At 41.8% G+C, this 22770-nt stretch overlaps 1 protein-coding gene across 1 annotated transcript in view; it reads left to right on the top strand.

Moving 5' to 3' along the window:
• Positions 1-22770, top strand: part of LOC311045160 (transmembrane protease serine 9-like) — a 72701-nt gene that overhangs the window by 4586 nt on the left and 45345 nt on the right. Inside the window, exons 3-6 of the mRNA XM_084056970.1 lie at positions 3897-3971; positions 5645-5713; positions 7151-7266; positions 7640-7719. Of these exons, the coding sequence (XP_083913096.1) occupies positions 3897-3971; positions 5645-5713; positions 7151-7266; positions 7640-7719 (340 nt within the window). The remainder of the gene's footprint in view (positions 1-3896; positions 3972-5644; positions 5714-7150; positions 7267-7639; positions 7720-22770) is intronic.

Below are 22770 nucleotides of genomic sequence, written 5' to 3'. Positions count from 1 at the left end.
CCTACAGACCTTAAGAGTAACAGTTCCTATGTTTCTTTTAAATCTTCCCTGAAAGAGGGATTTGGGAAAATATGGAGCAAGAGGAAGAGCCTCAGGCTTTGACCAATTCCCCTTATAGCCTGAAATAGATGACAACTTATCAATAGTTTTAAATAAGGATGGAAGAGACTGCTCAGGGTCTGAGACAAACAAACACATGTATGTCACATATAAAATTCATTTATGACAGTTGTCACCTATTTGAATGAATTGCTTGTTCCCTGCAAATCCCCACCACTCGCAGCTCAAGGGCAATGGCAAACAGCGAAGGTGACGCTGGGTTGCTGTGTCAGCCAGTTTAAGGGTAAATGTAAATGGAACTGTGACACTGTTTCCCACCCCCTCACTCTTGTCGTCAGCTTCTCAGAAATGTAGGTGTCTCTTGTCCTTTCACACCTGGCACCTTTCTGTGAAAACGGTGCTTTTCTCTCCTGTTCAGTGCTGAGAACAGGGCTTCTCGGATCCACTAGTATATTACACATACGCCCCCTCACTCTTGTGGCCTCTTTGTCTTTTCACACCTTGCAGCTTTGGAGTTGAGCACATCACTACACCTGTTTCTTTCTTTGTTCATAAACTCTCGTGCTGGTGTGGCACGCAGGCACGCACGAATGCACGCACTCACGGACGCACGCATGCCCGCCCGCACGCACGCACACCCCCATTTCAAGGAGCCAACTGGCCAAGAGAGGTCACTGGTGCAGAGGTAACTTTCTGTGGTGCATCCGGCTCTGTCGAGCATCTATCTATACAAACACATTTGGCCCGTGTTTGGGGGAGGTAAGCCGGGCGGGGAGGGAGATATTTGTCACGGCACGTATTCCTACGGATTGGGATGGCACCTGCCCAACCAGACGTCCATGCGTCTGGTTGGGACAGCCAAGGGAAAGTTGATAAAATATTTGTGAGAATATTGTAGTCTCCTCATAGAGCTATCCAGTTCAAGTGGTAACGTTTTAACGTGTCCACCTTTATGATTAATGTCGTTTCACCTGGATGCCAAAAGTATAGCTGTTGTGAAGAGTCTTTACGCATCTGTGTTGGATGTTTCATCTTCAAATGCTTGTGCATTGTGTTAATTTGTGGTAGGGCAGCTTGCCAACTTTAATCGGATTGGGGTGGCACCTGTCAGCAGGGAATGTTGGGCGGGAGGAGTAGTAGTACTCTAAGTCTAAGTCGTCCCAGTGAGGGCTCCTCACTGGCAGGCGATTCAGTACTGCAGCAGTGATCTCCCCACAAACACAAAAGTGTGGGGAGGAATCAATTGGGGAGAAAAAGGGGTAAAAAGCACACATATTGTTCTCTAATTGTTCTCTAGAACAATAGAACAATTATTTTACCACCAAGATGGTGGTAAAATAAAAACACTTATGAATTTGTGATCAATCAATATATTATTTCAATCAACCTTACTATGTGCTATTATTGTGCTATTGATATGTTACGTAAAATAACCTCATTGACTCATTGAAAATGTAAAAATGTAATATTGTAAATATTTCAAAACATATAAAACATGCAAAATACAATGCAAGGATGCAGTGTGAAATATGAAACTAATGAAAAAGAAGACATGCACATCCCAAACCCAAAACTGGGCAGGTGCTGTGCGACAACCAGTGCAGGAAAAATGGAAAAATAAATATAAAATGTTCTGTGAGCTTGTAGATCTGCTATTTTTGAAAAATCTTGAAAATGTGTGCAAATCTTTGAATATATATATTTTTTTTTAGGGGGGGCGGGGGGGGTTAAGACTTTGACAGGGGTCAGTTTGGAATCACAGCCTCGCGCGCACGCACGGCACGCACGCACCAAACTTTTTAGCTCAAGACCCAAAGGAGAAATCAGTTTCCCCAGGACCAAAAATAGTTCTAATTTAGGGATTTTCTTTTGATTCTTTTTATTTCATTCGTGAAATTCTTTATTTTCAACTAATGAAAATGATGTTTTTTGGGGGTAACTAAAGACTGGACATGGAGACAACACCAGACTCTGTCTTGTTAAAGTAGAAAAGGAAATGATGCTAATTTCATAGAACTCACACATTACATGCATGCAGCAGAGGGAGAGGGGGTCCGTGCATGTACTGTAGCTAGATGTAGGGGGTCCGTGCATGTAGCTAGAGGAGGGGGGTCCGTGCATATAGTCAGAGGGAGGGGGTTCATGCATGTAGCTAGAGGGAGAGGGTCCGTGCATGTAGCTAGAGGAGGTGGCCCATGCATATAGTCAGAGGGAGGGGGTCCATGCATGTAGCTAGAGGTAGAGGGTCCACTCATGTACTGTAGCTATAGGTAGAGGGTCCATGCATGTAGCTAGAGGGAGGGGGTCGAAGCATATAACTAGAGGAAAGATGGGTCCACGCACTAGAGGGAGGGGGGTCCATGCACTAGAGGGAGGGGGGTCCATGCACTAGACTCTAGTGCATGGACCCCCCTCCCTCTAGTGACTAGAGGGAGGGGGTCCACACACTAGAGGGAGGGGTTCCGTGCATGTAGCTAGAGGGAGGGGGGCCGTCCATATAGCTAGAGGAGGGGGGTCCGTGCAGCCCTGCCTCTCACTGTGTCTTACCACAGTCTTATAGTTTAAGGGTGTTAACTTGCTAAAGATGAGAAGTACACAGAGTCCCTTTGTGACTAATATCAGTAACATGATGGTACTTCCTCTTTCCATCTCCCCTAACACGTTACATTAGAGGCAAATTCACAATTTAACCACTTAAGCCCCATCATCTGTATTAATCTGTGGAAAACCTTAGCATAAAAATAGCAGATCTACAAGCTCACAAGCTTGTAGATCTGTGTTCTGCAAATATATTATGTGTAGCAAAAACAGGAAAGACACTAGTGACTAGCATAGAGCCCTGAGGGGCTCCGCTCAACAATGTATGGGATTTAAGTGGTTAAGTAAAAGTGAACAAATCACACCCATCTACAGTATAAAGTTCCAGGTGCTGGACAGATAGAATACGAGATGAGAACAATAGAACAATTATTTTACCACCAAGATGGTGGTAAAATAAAAACACTTATGAATTTGTGATCAATCAATATATTATTTCAATCAACCTTACTATGTGCTATTATTGTGCTATTGATATGTTACGTAAAATAACCTCATTGACTCATTGAAAATGGAATTAAATATTTCAAAACATATAAAACATGCAAAATACAATGCAAGGATGCAGTGTGAAATATGAAACTAATGAAAAAGAAGACAGACATGCACATCCCAAACCCAAAACTGGGCAGGTGCTGAGCGACAACCAGTGCAGGAAAAATGGGAAAATAAATATAAAATGCTCTGTGAGCTTGTAGATCTGCTATAATTGAAACATCTTGAAAATGTGTGCAAATCTTTGAATACATAATTTTTTGAAATATTTTCTTCTGGGATTCCCTGCAACAAAATATTTTGAGATGGGGGTCCGCGGCCAAATACATATCTAAACATGATTTCTAAATCCTAACAATATGTTGCTATATCAGTGGTGCTACAACTTTTCCATGTCAAGGACCCCTAAAATGATGTGTATTTGTCCGCCGACCCCCATCTCAAAATGTTTTGTTCCAGGGACACATTTTCACGATTTCTCAAAAATAGCAGATCTACAAGCTCATAGAGCGGCACAAAGTGACGCGCTGTGAGCTTGTATTTCAGCTATTTTTTAATAGCCAAAGTAGAAAATAATAGTTAAAGTGGTTAAAATGACACAGATGCCTTCCTGGTTTTAAAGGGTTAAACCCTTCTCTATTTTTTATAAAAACGGACCTGAGTTACATGTACTTCGACCACTTTTTTCCCACCTTTTGGTTGCATTGCTCAGCTTTGACTGGTACTCTCCATGTTTTCAACAGGCTCACACCTGACATCAGCAGTCTATGTGCGTTCCCCTGAAGAAGTGGTTGTTGGCAACGGAACCACAGACGCAGGTGGGTAGAGGAGCCAAAAACTGTTCTCTATTAAAGGCCTTGTTTCTTTCAAATAATAATGGCTCAAGTAGAAGTAAAGCCATCCCAATAATTACTTGAGTAAGAGTAAGCATCTGAGAAGACTACTGAGTTACTTCATGATCTGATGTATTGTTTACATGAGCAGAACTTAATTGAAATGTGTAAAATATAAAATGATAAATGTTTATCCACCAAAATTAATAAAATATATAAAATAGCCATGTTGTGCAAATTCAAATATAAAACATTTAAGGTCCTTACACACCGGGGGCGATTTTTTCATGCAAATAATGTTTTTTTTAAAAACCTTATAAAGTCAATGCAAACTTCCACATCAGTTTCGCGGAGCGAAAAAGTGTTTTTTATTTATTCGGACCGGAGTCGAATGTTTGCGTATAATGACCTTAAGTCAGACAAAAAAGGCAACACATTGTGTAGTGTTTAGTCAGTCCACTAATTGTAACCATGGTAACCTCACATCACCTTCCAGCACAGAGATAGTCTGTGATGTGCTGTGAATAGAATCATTTGATTGGTCAACAGATGCATGTGACAGAGCCGATTGCAAATACCAGTCAGCCTGTTTGGCTGAAGTCTCTCTGAGACAATAGCCAATTTCCAATACCCCAACTTCGACACTCGCTCACTCCACTCACGCACTAGTCCTGCCGCCAAGCGAGGAGGAGGGGATTATATGCGAGTCAGGAGGAATCAAGCCTGCTGGACTGATACTCATTCCAATTCCTCACTCCTGCCTGCTCACTCACTGCTACTCCTATATAATATAAAATGTAAATGGTAAATGGTAAAAATGTAGCCTAATCATTAGAAAAATCGTACTTTTACTGCTTTACATTCGGCCCAAATATAAAAGAGATAATTTGGGCCAAATACAAGCTCACAACGCTTCACATGTTTAGCTTTTAGATTGGCTATTTTTGCTGATTTTGTGGGAAACCGTCTGAAGTTTAAAATAGGCTGATAGATTGATTGAGTGAATATTTTATTAGACAGATATGTAAAAACAGCACGAGTAAAGTCAAACACTTTGTCTAAAAGGACAACACCAAAACAGTCCTTGAGGTCTTGTTTCCATTGGGGTCCTAGGTATTCAATTCATCAACATATAAAATAGCACCAAACATTCAATATCATCACAACTATAAAACACTATACAGAGTAGGGGGAACAAAGGGGGGGGGGGGGGTCACCTGTCTAAGGGAGAAGTGATAACTACCTACCCCTTTGGCCTCCTGAAAGCTGAATTGTCAGGGCTTTTTTAAAGGAAGCCAGTGATCTACATTTTTGGGGGATGGATCCACACTTGGGTGGCAGTGCTGTAGGAGAAATTGTTCATGTTTGCTTTATGGGTGGGTGTTACCAGAGGCTCAAGAAGTTAATGTTTTGTAATGTTGTAATTTGTTTACAAAAGCTGTGTGTGTCATGCTGCAGTATCTTCACCCTTCACACTATAATATACAGCAGGTTGAATTAATTGATTTCAATCAGCAGTAATGAAGTGTTTTTTCCCTGTGTGTGTGTGTGTGTGTGTGTGTGTGTGTGTGTGTGTGTGTGTGTGTGTGTGTGTGTGTGTGTGTGTGTGTGTGTGTGTGTGTGTGTGTGTGTGTGTGTGTGTGCGCGCGTGTATGCAGAGACAGTTTTAAACCAGCAAAGCAGTGGAGCTCTGATGCAAAAGGGGCCTCGCCCCCACCCCCACCCTGGTGAATCAGATATATATTTATACTTTCCCATATATGTATATAATTGTGGTGTACAGTATGTGATAATACTCAGAATGTTAAATGTATAATATATGATTGAAACCATAAACATAAACCATATGTAACTAGAAAAAGTGCTCCTCGGAGCACAGGTCTCCGCCAGGTCACGTCGTTATTGTGGCCTCCTGGTGGCGCTATAATAGGACAATGTGAAAAGGGTGGCATTTCTTCCTGCCTAGTGGGAATGAGCGTGCATTCATGATTTGAGGCATTTTGTTGCAAAAATGTGTTTTGCTAAATTAGACCTGCTGGTGGCGCTATAACAGGGCAATGTGAAAAGGGGGTCATTGCGTCCTTGGCCTAGTGGGAATGTGTGTGCAAATTTTCACGGAAATCACACAATGCATTCATGATTTGAGACATTTTGTTCAAAACGGACCAATCCTGCCAACTTTGGAAGCCAACCTTAGCCAATCAGGATGTAATATGAAATATCGGACAGATCCGTCTTGATCACATGACTATAGAGATACTGTGTACCGATTTGCGTGATATTTGGATAAAATCTGTAGGAGTAATATCCAAAAATGTGTTTTGCACAAATCGGCCTCCTGGTGGCGCTATAACAGGCCCATGTGAAAAATTTGGGGCAGAGGTTCTGCTGTGGCATCGAGGGAATGTGTGTGTGCAGTTTCACAGCGACTGGGGCAACGGTGGCGGAGATTAGCTGGTAACAGACAGAAGGACGGACGGACACACACACACACACACACGGACGGACGGACGGACGGAGGGTAAAACATACTCTCTCGCCATGCCTTCGGCCTGGCGGAGACAATCAGTCATTTTATGATTATAAGCAATTGATCATCAACCTTTCTCTTATAAATAAAAATAGAAATGAATTGGTTAACGTGAAAGACACTATAAGACAGACAATTGAAGAACCATAGACCATAGACTTCAAGTTAAATACATTTGTCTGAAAACCATATTAGCTTAAATAAAACAAGAAGAAAAAACTATTTTCACTTCATGTGACACTGCATGACAGAGTATACAACAATGGGTAAGTGGTTAAAGCTCTGTAATACTATAATATGTTTACTAAACACATAGTGTATATTCATCACATAGATAGTAGGTCCTATATTAAAATTGTCTAGTGGGTGGGTTGACGGTGGACATTACAAACGTGACACGCAAACTGGCGTTGGTCCGATCCACACCAAATGTGGCACAAACACTGGTCAGGAGTCTGCCATCAGAATAGCCACACCAGGGGCCAGGTGCCATAGGCACTGAAAAGTGCTCAAATCTAGTTGATTTAAAACAGCAGTAATGAAGTGTTTTACCTTTGTGTGTGTCATTTGTGTGTGTGCGTGTGTGCGTGTGTGTGTGTGTGTGTGTGTGTGTGTGTGTGTGTGTGTTATTCAGTCTGTGGTGTTCCTGCCATCAAACCAGTGGTCCCTGGATGTCGCAGTTATGGATTAGGTATCATCAACGGTACAGAGGCTATACCTCACTCCTGGCCCTGGCAGGTCTCCCTGAAGGTACATCACTCTCTCTATTGTTATCCACACTGTCTTGCTTTTATATCTTACACTGTCTTACAATTAAATGTCATTCCATGTATATTTTTGTTATCACGACTTATAATTAAAGAAGAAAAGAAAAACAAAACTGGAGCGTTGCTCTGTGTATGCATGTGGGCATGCATATGTGTGTGTGTGTGTGTGTGTGTGTGTGTGTGTGTGTGTGTGTGTGTGTGTGTGTGTGTGTGTGTGTGTGTGTGTGTGTGTGTGTGTGTGTGTGGGTGTGTGTGTGTGTGTGTGCGCGAGCATGTGCGTGCACTCGCAAATAGGCTAGTTTTGCCATTTCATAATAGCTGAATTACTGTTGCTAATGAAACCAATGTGAATTCAGACCTGCTGCGACCCTCCGTTCTGTGGTGGAACACTGATCAACAAGGACTGGGTTGTGACTGCAGCCCACTGCGAGGTCAGGTACAGTAGCACACACACATTTGAAATATTTATTTGTGTCCACATAAACAGAAGTACAAGAATGTACAAAGGACAAACTGCCAGTGCAGTCAGATAATGGTAAAACAGCCAGTTACAAAGTGTATTTAAGGCAGAACATTGTTACATACAATAATGTTGGCATACTTGTCAAACACAGCGGACAACAATCATGGGTAAAGGAAACAACGCCTCCTCCAAATTGAGCGGCTTCCTATAATAGCTGATATTGAGCAGTACCGTGCTAACGGTTTGGTCCTCCTTTTGGAGAGGCCGGACATTTGAAGGCCCCTGACAACCAACTTGTGCACGTGCCAAAGATAAAAAACAAAAGTTTACATCTGTAACCTAGCTGTGAGATGGTCTGCAAGCTGATGATATTTTGGCACTTTGGTTAGGAAGGCTTCCTCGTCTAAGCTGTTATCAAAAGTACAGCCGACCTCGAGAATGAACTCCTCCCTATGGTTTTCATTAACAACAATGACATCAGGGGTGTTAGCTGAAATGTTAGAGAACACAGAATCATCATTACACAGGCTAGACATGCTCGGCTTCACGGTAGAATGCTTATACAGCATGAAGGAGGACCTGAAAATAGAAGACATATCTTTTGGTATCAAATCCACTATTCTGTCATGCCTACTTATGTAGAGTCCCCTGTATACATGGCACCCATTTAAGATGTGGGACATGCTTGAGCTATTTGTTTGTGACCATGACGTATGTATACAGTGAGGAGCATGGTTGCCTGGAAACCAGATGGAGAGGTTAAGTTTAGATGGTAAAACCTGCAACCTCGCTTTCAGAGTAAAGACAACAATGCACTCATCTAAGGCAACATTTTTAGCGGTGCCAACCGCTCTATACGTGGCTTTGACTCGGTGTCTGTGTGTCTGTGTGTCCGTCTGTGTGTCCGTGTGTCCGTGTGTCCGTCTGTGTGTCTGTATGAGCCCGGGATGAGCACGGAAAAGAAGCAACACATACAAACACACGCACACACACACACACACACACACACACACACACACACACACACACACACACACGGACTTGGAGATTGCCTATGCCATCTCTCCTCTCATTTGCCACACGTGCCACCGGTTATCAAAGAGGGGTCCAGGGACCCCCAGGGACGTCCGCCCGTATGAGCACGGGATGAGCACGGGATTTTAAACAGCTATAACTCCAGTTTGCAGCATGCCACCAAGTCCAAATTTGGTATGTGGACTTAGACCACCAATACGGGCCGAGCATGAATTGCTCAAGCCCCGCCCCCTCTGTCTTCCCATTGGCTGGCCTTTAAACAGCCATAACTCAAGTTCGCAGCATGCTACGGAGTACAAATTTTGGACATGGACTAAAACCACCAATAGGGACAAACTGTAATTACTTAAGCCCCGCCCCCTCTGTCTGCCCATTGGCTGGGCTTTAAACCATTATTCCAGTTTGCAGCATGCTACCAAGTACAAATTTGGTAAGTGGACTCAGACCACCAATAGGGACGAACTGAAATGAGTTAAGGCCCGCCCCAAAGGCACCGCTTCCTTCACACAGGGTGTGATTTTTTAACACAGAGTGAGAGACAGAATGGTCCGCAGCAGAGAGACATGCAGTCTTCCCTTGCAGTCTCAGCTCAGTCCAATGTTGTCGCTGCCTTTGCTGTTGTGCCCATAAGAGGCGACCTCGGGCATTAGTCAGTGGGAGTTGGTGTTCGGTTCCACACACAGTCATAGATGCTCTGACAGAGATACTGGGGTCAGATATAAAGTCCTCCGAGACAGCCATCGCCTCAGAGTTAGACCCTACCCACTCCAAGGTAACATCAGCCCAGCAGCACAGATCGTCACTCACACTCACACACACACACACACACACACACACACACACACACACACACACACACACACACACACACACACACACTTTACTGCAGTGCCTATTGGGACTTATAATATTCGTTGTAAATGCTGAAAAGAAGACGATGATGATTGAAGATCATTCATTCATTCCAGCACTTATGATTCTTCCAGTATTTGAGCCTTTTGTACTTTACTCTCCTCTTCTTTGAGTTAAGCACCCCACCATTTTATTGTTGTTATTTCTTATTTTATATTTTCAGAACATGTCACCGTGTAATGCTGGGCCAGCACAGTCTAAAACGAGCAGACGACATCCAGGACATGACAATTGGAAAGGTAGGTGGTTTGTTTTGTTGATACACTGTAATACGGACACAACATTATGTTGTTACATTTGTTATCAGAATCATCTCCATTACCTGCCCGCATTTCTGCACGTTTCTTTTTGCATACCTTTTTATGATCGTGGCTTCAGATTGTAAAACATGGTTGTAGCCAAACATTCAATATACAGCAAGCAGCAACAACTAGCATTTTTTCCCCCAACTAGCCAGGTTTGGTCGTGTCCCGACCGGTAGAGCCGTCGATAGCCGTGGGGTAGTGAAGAGGTGGTAGAGAGGGGGGTAAAGGTTTGGTCCGAGCTGCAGCTGGCTCCAGTGTTGCCAGATGCTGTGAGTGAAACAAGCGACCAGGTCTATGAAAACAGGCCCAAAAGAAGCGACCAGTTTCACCACTTGAGCCCTATTACATCAGCTATTTTCAAAAATAATCTTGAAAGCAGGCCCACATAAGCAGCTAGACTTCAGAAACAAGCCCAAACAAAAGCAACGCGCAAGTATGAATATTTACAAGCGTGCTTGACTAAACAGCTGTTACTCTATTGGCGTCGATACAATCAATAATACAATCTGTGCAAATGTCTGGACATATTTGTCCTTGATGTGCAACTTATTTGAAGTGACAAAAGCATATTGCTTATAGGGTTGAGTACCGAAGACGGTACTTTTAATGTTTTTTTTTGTAAAGCTTGCAGATCTGCTATTTTTAGCGGCGCTAGCCGCTCTATACCTTTAGGTATAGAGCGGATATTAGCCCTCTATGCCTGGCTTTTGCGTCAACGTTCTGATTGGTCAGGTGCGCCAACGTTCTGATTGGTCAGGTGCGTCAACGTTCTGATTGGTCAGGTGCGTCAACGTTCTGATTGGTCAGGTGCGCCAAAGTTGTGATTGGTCACTATTCATGACATCACATCATAGAAAGTCTGAGTTCGGGACCCAGTCATCCGTTATGACAGAATGGTTTGATAGAGACGATCGAGAATCCAAGAGTCCGTTAAGGTTCTGATTGGTCAGGCCCGTCAAGGTTCTGATTGGTCAGGCCCGTCAAGGTTCTGATTGGTCAGGCCCGTCAAGGTTGTGATTTGTCAGGCAAGGGGACTATTCATGACATCACTATGATGTCAAGGTTTATTTTTTATTTCCTCATGTTTTTTTTTGTATATATTTTTATTTGGCTAAAGTCTCCTTCTAGGTAAGTTATTTAAAGTTAGATCCTCAATTTAACTTTATCTGTCGTCGACGCTCTGATTGGTCAGACCCGTCAACAAAGTGATTGGTCAAGCTTCACATGACACATGGCTATAAACACATTATAAACACATATCGATGACATAATGTATTCAAAGGCGCCGCTACCTTCACACAGGGTGTGATTTTTTTTTAAATCTTGAAAATATGTGACTAATTTTGAATATTTCTTGTATAGGGGTCCCTGGCACAAATTATTTTCAGATGGGGGTCCACAGCCAAATGCATATTAATTTGGGGTCCTTGCCATGAAAATGTCAATATTTTTTTTTCAAGCGATATTTACAGAAAAACATGCATACACAGAGCAACACTCCAGTTTTGTTTTTCTTTTCTTCTTTAATTATAAGTCGTAGTAACAAAAATATATATGGAACATGCGAAGTCGCTTATGATAAACAGACCTGGGAACACTGGCAGGCTCTTGCAGACCAGCGCTGCCAGCTTTAACGCAATGTGCGCATCGGCCGACAGTTTGTGCTGAACTAAATGCCAACTTTTGCCAACAGACTGCCAGTCTGTTGTAGTCTGTTTGGTGGTGAAGTCACCTTAAGATGAATATGTCATTTCCCTGGTAGGTCTTCGATCACCCTGAATACAACGAAGAAACTTATGACTATGACATCGCACTGATCAAGCTGAAAAGCCCTGCCCAGATGAACGAAAATGTGTCCCCCGTGTGTGTGGCTGAGACTGGTGTCAACCTCACTGCTGGCATGAAGTGTGTGGCCACTGGCTGGGGCCGGACCCGCTACCGACGTGAGTGAACGACAGGAAACACACTTTTCATCCGTCAGCCACAGAAAGGACCATTTTACCAGTACAGTGATTTAGAATAGAGTAGGGTGTGTAGTGTACATGTGGCAAGTATAGGCAACCTAATAGAGCAGATTAACGTTCAACATTTAGAATAGGGTCAAGTCTGAAACGTCTTGTTCAGAGTATAAAACAAATGTGAAAATAACAAAGTTAGACGTACTCCACATTTCTGGTTATCACCTTGATTTTTTCCTGGCAAATATTCTCAAAAAGGATAACAGTAAGAGGTTCAAGATTGTTACATCTTGTGTACAAGTACATCCTCAGACATTATAGCAGCAATGTAAGACAGCCACCAACTATTTAACAAGACAGTGTGCAATAACGCCACGGCTTCATGTGGATCTAGGATTTTGTGCGGCAAGTCTATGACAATATGATGACTACATATCCATGACATATCTATGACATACTATATCTATGACATATCTATGACACATCTATGTAGGCTACTATATATACATGCCTATTACATGCTACATCTATGACATATCACTTATGACTCCATATTTGGGCAAGTTTTTGACCCGATTCAACGGCCACTTCCTTAGCTGGCCTGGCTCTGAAAGAGTCTAGCGAGCCGAAGGCCTCATCCGTGCCCAAATGTGTGCAGTCCGAGCCACATTGACTTCCATCCATTGTAAAAATGTAAAGATATTTCAAAAGGTGTAGAACATTCTGTGAACATAATATTTTGGTGGATTGTACGTTAGTGGCAGTGACATGAATCCTGTATTTTTTCCCCCCCAGCTGCCAATCTTCCTGACAAGCTCCAGCAGATTTGTGTGCCCCTGATCGGCTTCAAGGAGTGCAGCAGTGACTGGTATAAGGGAGAGATCACCTCTCAGATGCTCTGTGCCGGAGCTGCTGGAGCTGACACCTGCAAGGTGAGTGTAAAGAGCAAATACATACCCCTTCCCAACCAGGGACGTGCACAGATAGACTTTAGGTGGTGCTAGAGCCCCTGCCCTTTGCCCTCTTGACCAGAAGTGCCCTTTTTCCCTTTTTTTTTCCAGTTTACAGCAGGGGTCTTCAACAGGGGGTCCGGGACCCCTAGGGGGTCCTCAGAGTTACTACAGGGGGTCCGCCAAATCTTTATGTGATATGATTTTTCTTTTTACCGTAACCACTCGAAACCTGGCATCCCTTTTCTGAGGAGAACTTTAGCCAAAGAAATAGCAGATCTACAAGCCCACAACGCCTCGCGCTGCGAGGCGTTGTGGGCTTGTAGATCGGCTATTTTTGGCAAAGAGGTATAGGTGTAGAGGGAAAAAAGAGCAGACCAAGTAAACAAAAAAAAGGATAATTTACTTGAGCACCTGCCCCTCAAAATGTCTGTGCACACCACTGCTCCTTCCCAACATCCACACTTTTCTTCAGAAAGGGGGAGGTGATATAACTACACATTGATTGATCATTCCGAGCTTTGGAAAGAAAGCTCCTCGGAAACCGTGGATCTCCAGATGGTGTCCTGACTCTCCGAGTCATGGGCATATTATTATATGCAGGGAAATGTTTTATTGTCAACTTATTTTCAGTAATAGCCAGTGTTAGGCAAGTTACTTTAAACAAGTAGCAAAGAGTAACTAGTAAGTTACTTTACTAGTTACTGCATTATAAAAGTAGCTATACCTTACTGTTACTTTTCCATTTCTTTTACTTATTTATTTTGCTTCATGTATAAATGTTCATGTTGCTAAAGCACGAGATGGCCACTCTCAACTTGAATCTAGGATGACAACTAGTAGATAAAGGAACAATGTCTTCAACAACATTGAAATCGTGTCCTTTCAGCTCAACAACACAATGCTCCCAGACCGAACTACGTTTGATTCCTTTTGACATTTTGTGTTACTCTCGTCTCGCTGTCACTCGCTCTTTGGTTTTGACTTCGGTATTCTAACGCTCCCGGTGCGGAACAGCAGAAATGATCTTTCTCTCATTCTAGTGTTCTCCTGGACATGGATTACTCTCTTGTGCCTCCCTGAGTCTGTTTAAAATAATAACATCTCCCCATAATAACCATATAACACCATCAGGAAAATGCGGATATTTTTGGACGAGCGTTAACATCCCTATTACAAACACAACTGCTTTATGTTTCAGGGTGACTCTGGTGGTCCCCTGGTGTGTAAGAAGAATGGAGCCTGGACCCTGGTTGGAGTGACCTCCTGGGGCTCTGATGGCTGCCCTACCAAGATGCCTGGTGTGTACTCCCGCATCACTGTGCTGCGTGCCTGGATGGACCAGATCATGGCTAACAACTAAACTGTAAACAGCTGTTACTCTATTGGCATCGATACAATCAATAATACAATCTGTGCAAATGTCTGGGCATATTTGTCCTTGATGTGCAACTTGTTTGAAGTGATAAATGCATATTGCTTATAGGGTTGAGTACCGAAGACGGTACTTTTATGTTTTTTTTGTAAAGCTTGCAGATCTGCTATTTTCAATAACATCTTGAAAATATGTGACTAATTTTGAATATTTCTTGTATAGGGGTCCCTGGCACAAAATATTTTCAGATGGGGTCCACAGCCAAATACATATTGATTTGGGGTCCTTGCCATGAAAATGTCAGAACCTCTGTCTTCTGTGTAAAATACAGAAAAAGGTCAATAATAACAATAATAATGAAAAATACCAAAATAGGTACCATTTTCGGTACCGTATCGAATTCCAGTACGGTATCGGTTCAAATGTGAACGGTACTCATCCCTAATTGCTTATTGCTGAATAAATCTTGGATTTGCAGGTGTGTACCAGTGGTCAATATTTTTTTCTTGGAGTTTCTTCTTCTTAGAGAAGCTGTGTAGTTGATTTGCTGTAAATAAACTGTATTCATAGAGAAGATCTAAACTACTTCCTGCAACATTGTGTCAAGAAAGTCCAAAAAAGATGTCTATGGTAAAGACAGGGTGGTGCATTTATATTTCAATGTGAAACAACTATTTACAGAAAATATAAAGTATGTTTCACATCAGCAACAGATCAGGATCACTTCAGTGTTACATTTGGGGGGCTAAGAGTGGTAAAGGCAATGTAAAGATGTTAGGTAAAGGAGTAAGAGTGTTAAAGGTAAATATGTTAGGTATAAAAGAGAAAGAGTTTTAAAGGCTAGGTAAAGATGCTAAGTAAAGTATAAGTGTGTAAGTGTTCCATGATTGACAGTGATAAACAGGTCTCCTTCCTAGATCTAAGAGGTAAACACAAAAACATCATGCGAATGATACAGACACATCTGGTGGATAAGTGAGGATAAATCATCATTCTCATCAGCATTGAGAGCCGGTGTGCAGAACTACTGAACTTGAATTAATTTGTTAAACACTGTCCTAGACAGCATAACAACCTTTAACTGCTTTAAAAGTCTAATAAGTACTTGGGGTCAGTGGGAGTGCAATACAACCAGTAATACTCCAGGTGGTGCCACAACACAAATAAGCAGGACTACATCTGAGAGGAGGTCAGGTCAATGCATTTTACATGTATTACGTGACAGTCTGTGCTGCTAAATGTGTCCTTTTAGCTATAGCTAGATGTACTAGAGCCTGATTCTCAACCATCTTTAATTTCAAGGACCCCCAGTTTGATATGCAATGCATCCATCATGTCATGTGAATGGGCGAATGGGTGAATCTAATGCAGATTGTAAAGCGTTTTGGAGAAAGGTGCTATATCAATGCACCCTTTACCATTTAAAAGTCATAATCATAATTGACCATGCTTTTCATATTTTAGTTCATGTTTTGTTTTTGCATTTTTAAAAACATGGTATTTTTTCATCTGTTTTGATGAGAAAGATATGTGACTATAACAGCTTTAGTTATTTAAAACCCTGTGGCTTAAACCACCAGCTGATACAGGAACCACACTACACCAACTGAACCTGTTGACGGGAAGCTTGATGAGAAAGATGAAGGAAATATGTACATCGAAATATAGTCTAAATATTATTTACTTACTATCGTCACATCAGCTGGCAGCATCAGCTGTTTATATCCCATATCCCAGAAGGACTGCATTGTAATTTGTACTTGGTTGTCAACAGCTGGTTGAGTCGGTTGAGTTTAGGATAGGTTTGGGAAATCCTGCACAACTACAATACTATATGAATGTATCAGTGTTAGTGTTAATATAATACTGAGCAGCAGAACAGATAGTCTGTTCACAACTTGCACCGCTAGTTGCTTACCGTCACCTTGCTAAACTAATGGTCTGTGTCATTTTTTCTTCAGGAAAAATAAAAAACTGATCCAACACAAAACTGTATGATATTTCTTAATAATTTCACCCAAAATGTTTACAACAAATTATGACTCTTCAAATAAAAATAACACTGTCTGTCAGTTATGTTATTTGGCTTAAGCCAAATGATTTTGGCTGAAGCCAAAATCATTTGACCTAAGTCAGGTTTAATCCTAGTTAAACCTATTTAAATCTCTTATGTTACATAACTGACAGACAGTGTTATTTTTATTTTAATAGTCATAATTTTTTATAAACATTTTGATTTTGGCTTAAGTCAAAATCATTTGGCAATTTGTTTGGCCTAAGTCACAAAAACAAGTGAAAAAACTATTTTGGCTTAAGTCACACTAGGGAGATAGGCCATTATACTAAAAGGGGAGGGAACAGCAAGATCCTTTTCAATTAGGAGATGGGCGATTTTACCAGAGGTGGCCAGTGTCATGAGGAGCTGACTTAGGCAAAAATGTAATTTTCCCTCAAAAAATTACTTAGGCCATTAGTTTAGCAAGGTGACGTTATCTAACTATTGATATAACTTAACCCATCCAATCCGGGATCTTTGAATATATATATATATTTTAAACAACATTTTGCAAAAATTCTTTTCAGATGGGGATCCACGGCCAAATACATATTAATTTGGGGGTGAAAATGACATGACATGAAAATGTCAGAACTAATGTCGTCTGTGTAAAATACAGAAAAAGGTCAATAGTAATAATAATGATAAAATAAAATAAAAAGTGCCCATACCCTAGGTGGGGTTGGCGAAAGGGCCTCTCTGTGTGGAGTTTGCATGTTCTCCCCGTGTTCCCTAGGGTAGATACCCTCACAAAAACATGCAGTAATCCTGGTCACTATACTGCCTCCCCCTGGCCAGCCGGGGCGCCTGATGGAGGGGAAAGGAACTGGTTGGAATAGCGTGTTCCTTCCACGCGCTACATCCAACCAGGGAAACTCTCCCCTGTCAGGTGACAAGAAGGTCAGTAGGCTCTCATGCATTGAAGGAGGCATGAGCTCGGCCCTGGCCTCCATAGGTTGGCAGAGGGAAGGTAGTGCCCAGGATTACATAGACAATTGGCACTGGGTGTAAAAAATAGGGTTACAAAATTGTGGGCTAAAAAAATTAAGAAAAAAATAAAATAATAATAAAAAGTACCAAACTAGGTACCATTTTCGGTACCGTATCTTCCAGGTACCGGGTACCTTATTGGTTAAAATGTGAATGGTACTCATCCCTAATTGCTTATTGCTGAATAAATCTTGGAATTGCAGGTGTGTTGCAGGTGTGTACCAGTGGCCAATCATTTTTTTTCTTGGAGCTTCTTCTTCTTAGAGAAGCTGTGTAGTTGATTTGCTGTAAATATACTGAATTCATAGAGAGGATCTAAACTACTACTTCCTGCAACATTGTGTCAAGAAAGTCCAAAAAATATGTCTATGGTAAAGACAGAGTGGTAAATTTATGTTTCACTGTGAAACAACCATTTATAGAAAATATAAAGTGTTTCACATCAGCAACAGATCAGGATCTGACCAGTAAAGGCTAGGTAAAGATGTTAGGTAAAGGAGTAAGAGTGTTAAAGGCTAGGTAAAGATGTTAGGTAAAGGAGTAAGAGTGTTAAAGGCTAGGTAAAGATGCTAGCTAGGTAAAGTATAAGTGTTCCATGATTGACAGTGATAAGCAGGTTTCCTTATAGATCTAAAAGGTAAATACACAAACATCATGTATCTCAGGCTAAATGATACAAACACATCTGGTAACGGTTGCTTTAGCTAAAAACATCACATAAACATGAGGATAAATCATCATTCTCATCAGCATTGAGAGCCGGAGTGCAGAACTACTGAACTTGAATGAATGCGTTAAACACTGTCCTAGACAGCATAACAACCTTTAGTTTGTTTAAAAGTCAAATAATGGATCAACAGAAAGCCTGCTACTTGGGGTCAGTGGGAGTGCAATACAAACACTCCAGATGGCACTACAACACAAATAAGGAGGACTACATCTGAGAGGAGTTCAGGTCAATGCATTTTACATGTATTGTATGACGTGACAGTCTGTGCTGCTAAAACCTCTAGGTCTCCACTCCTTACACCCTTTGAAGGGACATAGCCTGATAAATGTAAATGTATTCATTCATTGTAAGAAACGTTCTGAAGTGGATGCTAAATGTGTCCTTAAGTTTAGCTAGACGTACTAGAGCCTGATTCTCAACCTTCCTTCATTTCAAGGACCTCCAGTTTGATGCACCACACACACACACACACACACACACACACACACACACACACACACACACACACACACACACACACACACACACACACACACACACACACACACACACACACACGGTGAGGAGAGACGTTTTCATGGGCCAATGTGGAGCCAGTCTCTGGGGTTACATGAGAGCAATGTGAGGATGCATACTAGTCAAAACCAACTTGGGACTCCTGGATCGCAGCCCTCCACTCCCTCCTATCCAGCACCTATAGGGGTCCAGAGCTCCGCTGTCACGCTGCAGTGTGTCTAATGTAGGTGCTGCATGCACTTTCACTCTTAGCTATGCCTTGGTTTGGCTGTCACAGTGTCAGTTCGGTCGTCATTAGTTACAGGTGCCTGACACAGTGCCCAGTGGGGAGACAGTGGAGAAATACCCACACAGTGCACACACCTTTGATCCCATGGAGATATAGTTTGATGTGCTCTGAAACACAGGCTGGCATGCATGCACAGCATACCTTTTTCCAGCCTTATGTTGCATTGCAGTAACCTAATCATCACACAGCACTCAGTGGTGGACTGGCTGGCCGTTTACGCCCAGTGGGCCGACCAATAAATGGGCCGGTGGCCACGTTATTAAAAAAAATAACGACCGGGCCCCCATCTTATGACCACAACGGTAATTCCGTCCCGTGCCGGCCGCTGGTAATTACCTCATTTCTTTTTTTTTTTTTTTTTTTTACAATTATCAACACTGTTGAGGAATTTCACTGCAATGCTGCTAACAGCTTTATTGTATGTGTATGTGACAATAACCTACACATAATATATTTGACTACATTTGCATGCACACATTTCTTTAATCCGTTTCTTGTCTTTCTCATCAAGCTTCCTGTCAACAGGTTTAGTTTGTGCACCATACAGTTCTTGTATCAGATGGTGGTTTAAGGTTCTTGTATCAGCTGGTGGTTTGAGTCACAGGTTACTAAAGTTTGTTTCCCTGAAGCTGATCAAATGAACCTACGACAATGCTACAGTAGTAACATGTTGGGCATGTATTAAAGGAGGGCAATCATGCATACTATGTGAATTAAACCTGCTTACAGAATTTGTCCCATGCATGTGCAGCCCATACATTACATGTGGGTGGTCTGGTATAGTCTTTTTGCAAATTAGAGCATACCCACATCTCCACAAACCAGTACACAACTGTAGCATTATGTTTGGGTGAATGATTTCACTGCATTTTATTATAATTATTATTATTTGTTATTATTTTTAATTATAGACTTCTTTATAGAAATATTTGAATGGAGCTGCTACGATGTTTTCCTCCCACTCACTCGTGTGGTCAGCTATTCACACTTTGTCTTTTCACACATTGCAGCTTTGGAGTTGAGCACATCACTTCCCCTGTTTCTACCATTTTACCCTTTTTTTTTTTTTTTTTTACAATTATCAATGCTGTTGAGGAATTTCAGTGCTTAATTTCATGACCTTGTATTGTGAATTGTACTTCCATGTACTTTTACCATGTCTTTCTAAATAACGTATTCAATCAATAATACTGCTAACAGCTGTATTGTATGTGTATGCGATAATAACCCAATAATAGTTTTATTATATTTGTGTGCACACATTGCCTTACTCTGTCTCCTGTCTCTTACTCTACTCTTTCTCATCAAGTTTCAGTTTGTGTCATGTGGTTCCTGTATCAAGTGGTGGTTTAAGCCACAGGTTTCTAAATAATCTCGCTCGCTCGCTCACTCACTCACTCACTCACACACTCACACACACACACACACACGGGCCAATGTTGAGCCAGTCTCTGGGGTTACATGAGAGCAATGTGAGGATGCATACTAGTCAACATCAACTTGGGACTCCTGGATCCAAGCCCTCCACTCCCTCCTATCCAGCACCTATAGGGGTCCAGAGCTCCGCTGTCACGCTGCAGTGTGTCTAATGTAGGTGCTGCATGCACTTTCACTCCTAGCTATGCCTTGGTTTGGCTGTCACAGTGTCAGTTCCGTCGCCATTAGTTACAGGTGCCAGACACAGTGCCCAGTGGGGAGACAGTGGAGAAATACCCACACAGTGCACACACCTTTGATCCCATGGAGATATAGTTTGATGTGCTCTGAAACTCAGCCTGGCATGCATGCACAGCTTAGCTTTTTCCAGCATTATGTTGCATTGCAGTAACCTAATCATCACACAGCACTCAGTGGTGGACTGGCCGTTTGACACAGTGGGCATACGCCCAGTGGGCCGACCAATAAATGGGCCCGTGGCCACGTTATACAAAATAAAATAACGACTGGGCCCCCATCTTATGACCATTACGGTAATTTCGCCCACGCCGGCCGCTGGTTAGTACGGTTATTAACTTCTTTTTTTTTACAATTATCAATGCTGTTGAGGAATTTCACTGTGATGCTGCTTATAGATGTATCGTATGTGTATGTGACAATAACCTATACATAATATATTTGACTATATTTTTATGCACACATCCTACTACTTTAATTGAAATGACCTCCAAAATATGTCCGGGGTTGCTCAACACACGATCACTCCATTTGCCCCGAAACCTGCCACAGACTGTTGATCAGAGCTCTGGCTATAATATAGGCTTCTTTCCCCGCCGTCAATGTTCTTACATATTGTACGGTTAATATAAAACTACATTTCCTTCTACATCTTAACATTTTAGCCACAGCATCTTTTCCTTTCTAGCCGCAGTATCTTTTCATTTGATTAGTCGATTACAATGATCAGTCATAACCATAAGGACTTTCCAATGCAGCTACCACTGCCAAATATAGACTGTGATGGACTGTGATATGATCGAGTCTACTGTAGATGTGAGGGCCGCAAAGCGGCCCAAACCTCTAGTTTCTTTAATCTGTTTCTTGTCTTTCTCATCAAGCTTCCTGTCAACAGGTTTAGTTTGTGCATCATAAGGTTGTTGTATCAGATGGTGGTTTAAGGTTTTTGTATCAGATGGTGGTTTGAGTCACAGGTTTCTAAAGTTTGTTTCCCTGAAGCTGATCAAATGAACCTATAGCAGTTTACCTGGTTAAAAATAAAATAAAAGTGAGCTCCACGCACCCACCCACACACACACACACACACACACACACACACACACACACACACACGCACACACACACACACACGCACACACACACGCACACCCCTATCTTGCACGCCGCTTACCCCTTATCTTATTTTTTTACCTTTTTTTCCCCTATTTTGAAAAACATTTTTAAATAGTTAAAATTGCCGATCTACAAGCTCACAACATGTCAATGTATTTTCACTATTTTAAAATGATTTTCAAAATATTACAAAATGCCAAAAAAGTTTAGGCATAAGGGGTAAGGCAAGATAGGGTCCACAGTGCCCTAAATGAAGAACTGAGCCTTTCATGCTTTCTATAGAGACGGTCCCTGAGGCTTCCTGACATTGTTTTTGTGTGCTTTTTACTCTTGAGATTGTTTCCCCATTTTTTGTGTCTTAACAATTAAAAAAAAATGTCAAAAATGTATCTAAAGTGTTTTTGCATTGGCCCATTGTTTGTACACTGTTTTAAACTTACCTTACCATGGGCATTATATGGTTACACTATTTTGTATATCTTGTAATATGTTAAATGGTCCATATGCCCAGAGCTAACCCTAATCATTACTGATTGTTGCAACCTTGAGACTGTGAAGTGTAGTACTAGGTAATTACCACTAAACAGAGGGCCATCCACCATTGGTTTATTGAGAGCACAGCCCATGCTCACCTCTGTGTATATATATGTCTACCTAGATGCTGCCACCCATGACTATGAGGAAGGTCGAAAGACAAAAACGTCAGTCAATCTTTTTACTTGCGCAACAGTAGAATCCCTTTCTTCTCAGGGCCCACAGTACCTTATACTTCTAAAGATGACAAGAGCACAGATCTTCTGCAAACAGTTTCTAGTGACAAATATGAAGCGTCCTGGTCTGGACAAAAGTGAAATATCATTCCAAGTTGACCTGCCTATATGATCCAACTTGAAATCCTTTGGCAAAATTAGAGTATACCCTGTTTCTCCAGACATTAAGTCACTGACCCATGCTTAGGTCAAAAACACGAACGCCAAAAAAAAATCTCTTTGGCAAAAAATTGCTAGAGGGCAATGTCAAAAGAGCTAAGGTGACACTGGGGTTGTGTGGTCAGCCAGTTTAAGTGTAAATTTAGATGGAACTTCCAACACTTTTCTGTGAACACTGTGAAGCCACAGATT

This window comes from Gymnoscopelus microlampas (assembly GCF_963454915.1).
Source record: "Gymnoscopelus microlampas genome assembly, chromosome: 5".
Lineage (NCBI taxonomy): Eukaryota > Metazoa > Chordata > Actinopteri > Myctophiformes > Myctophidae > Gymnoscopelus > Gymnoscopelus microlampas.
Note: the sequence above shows the minus strand (reverse complement) of the source record. Positions and strands in the feature narration are given on the sequence as shown.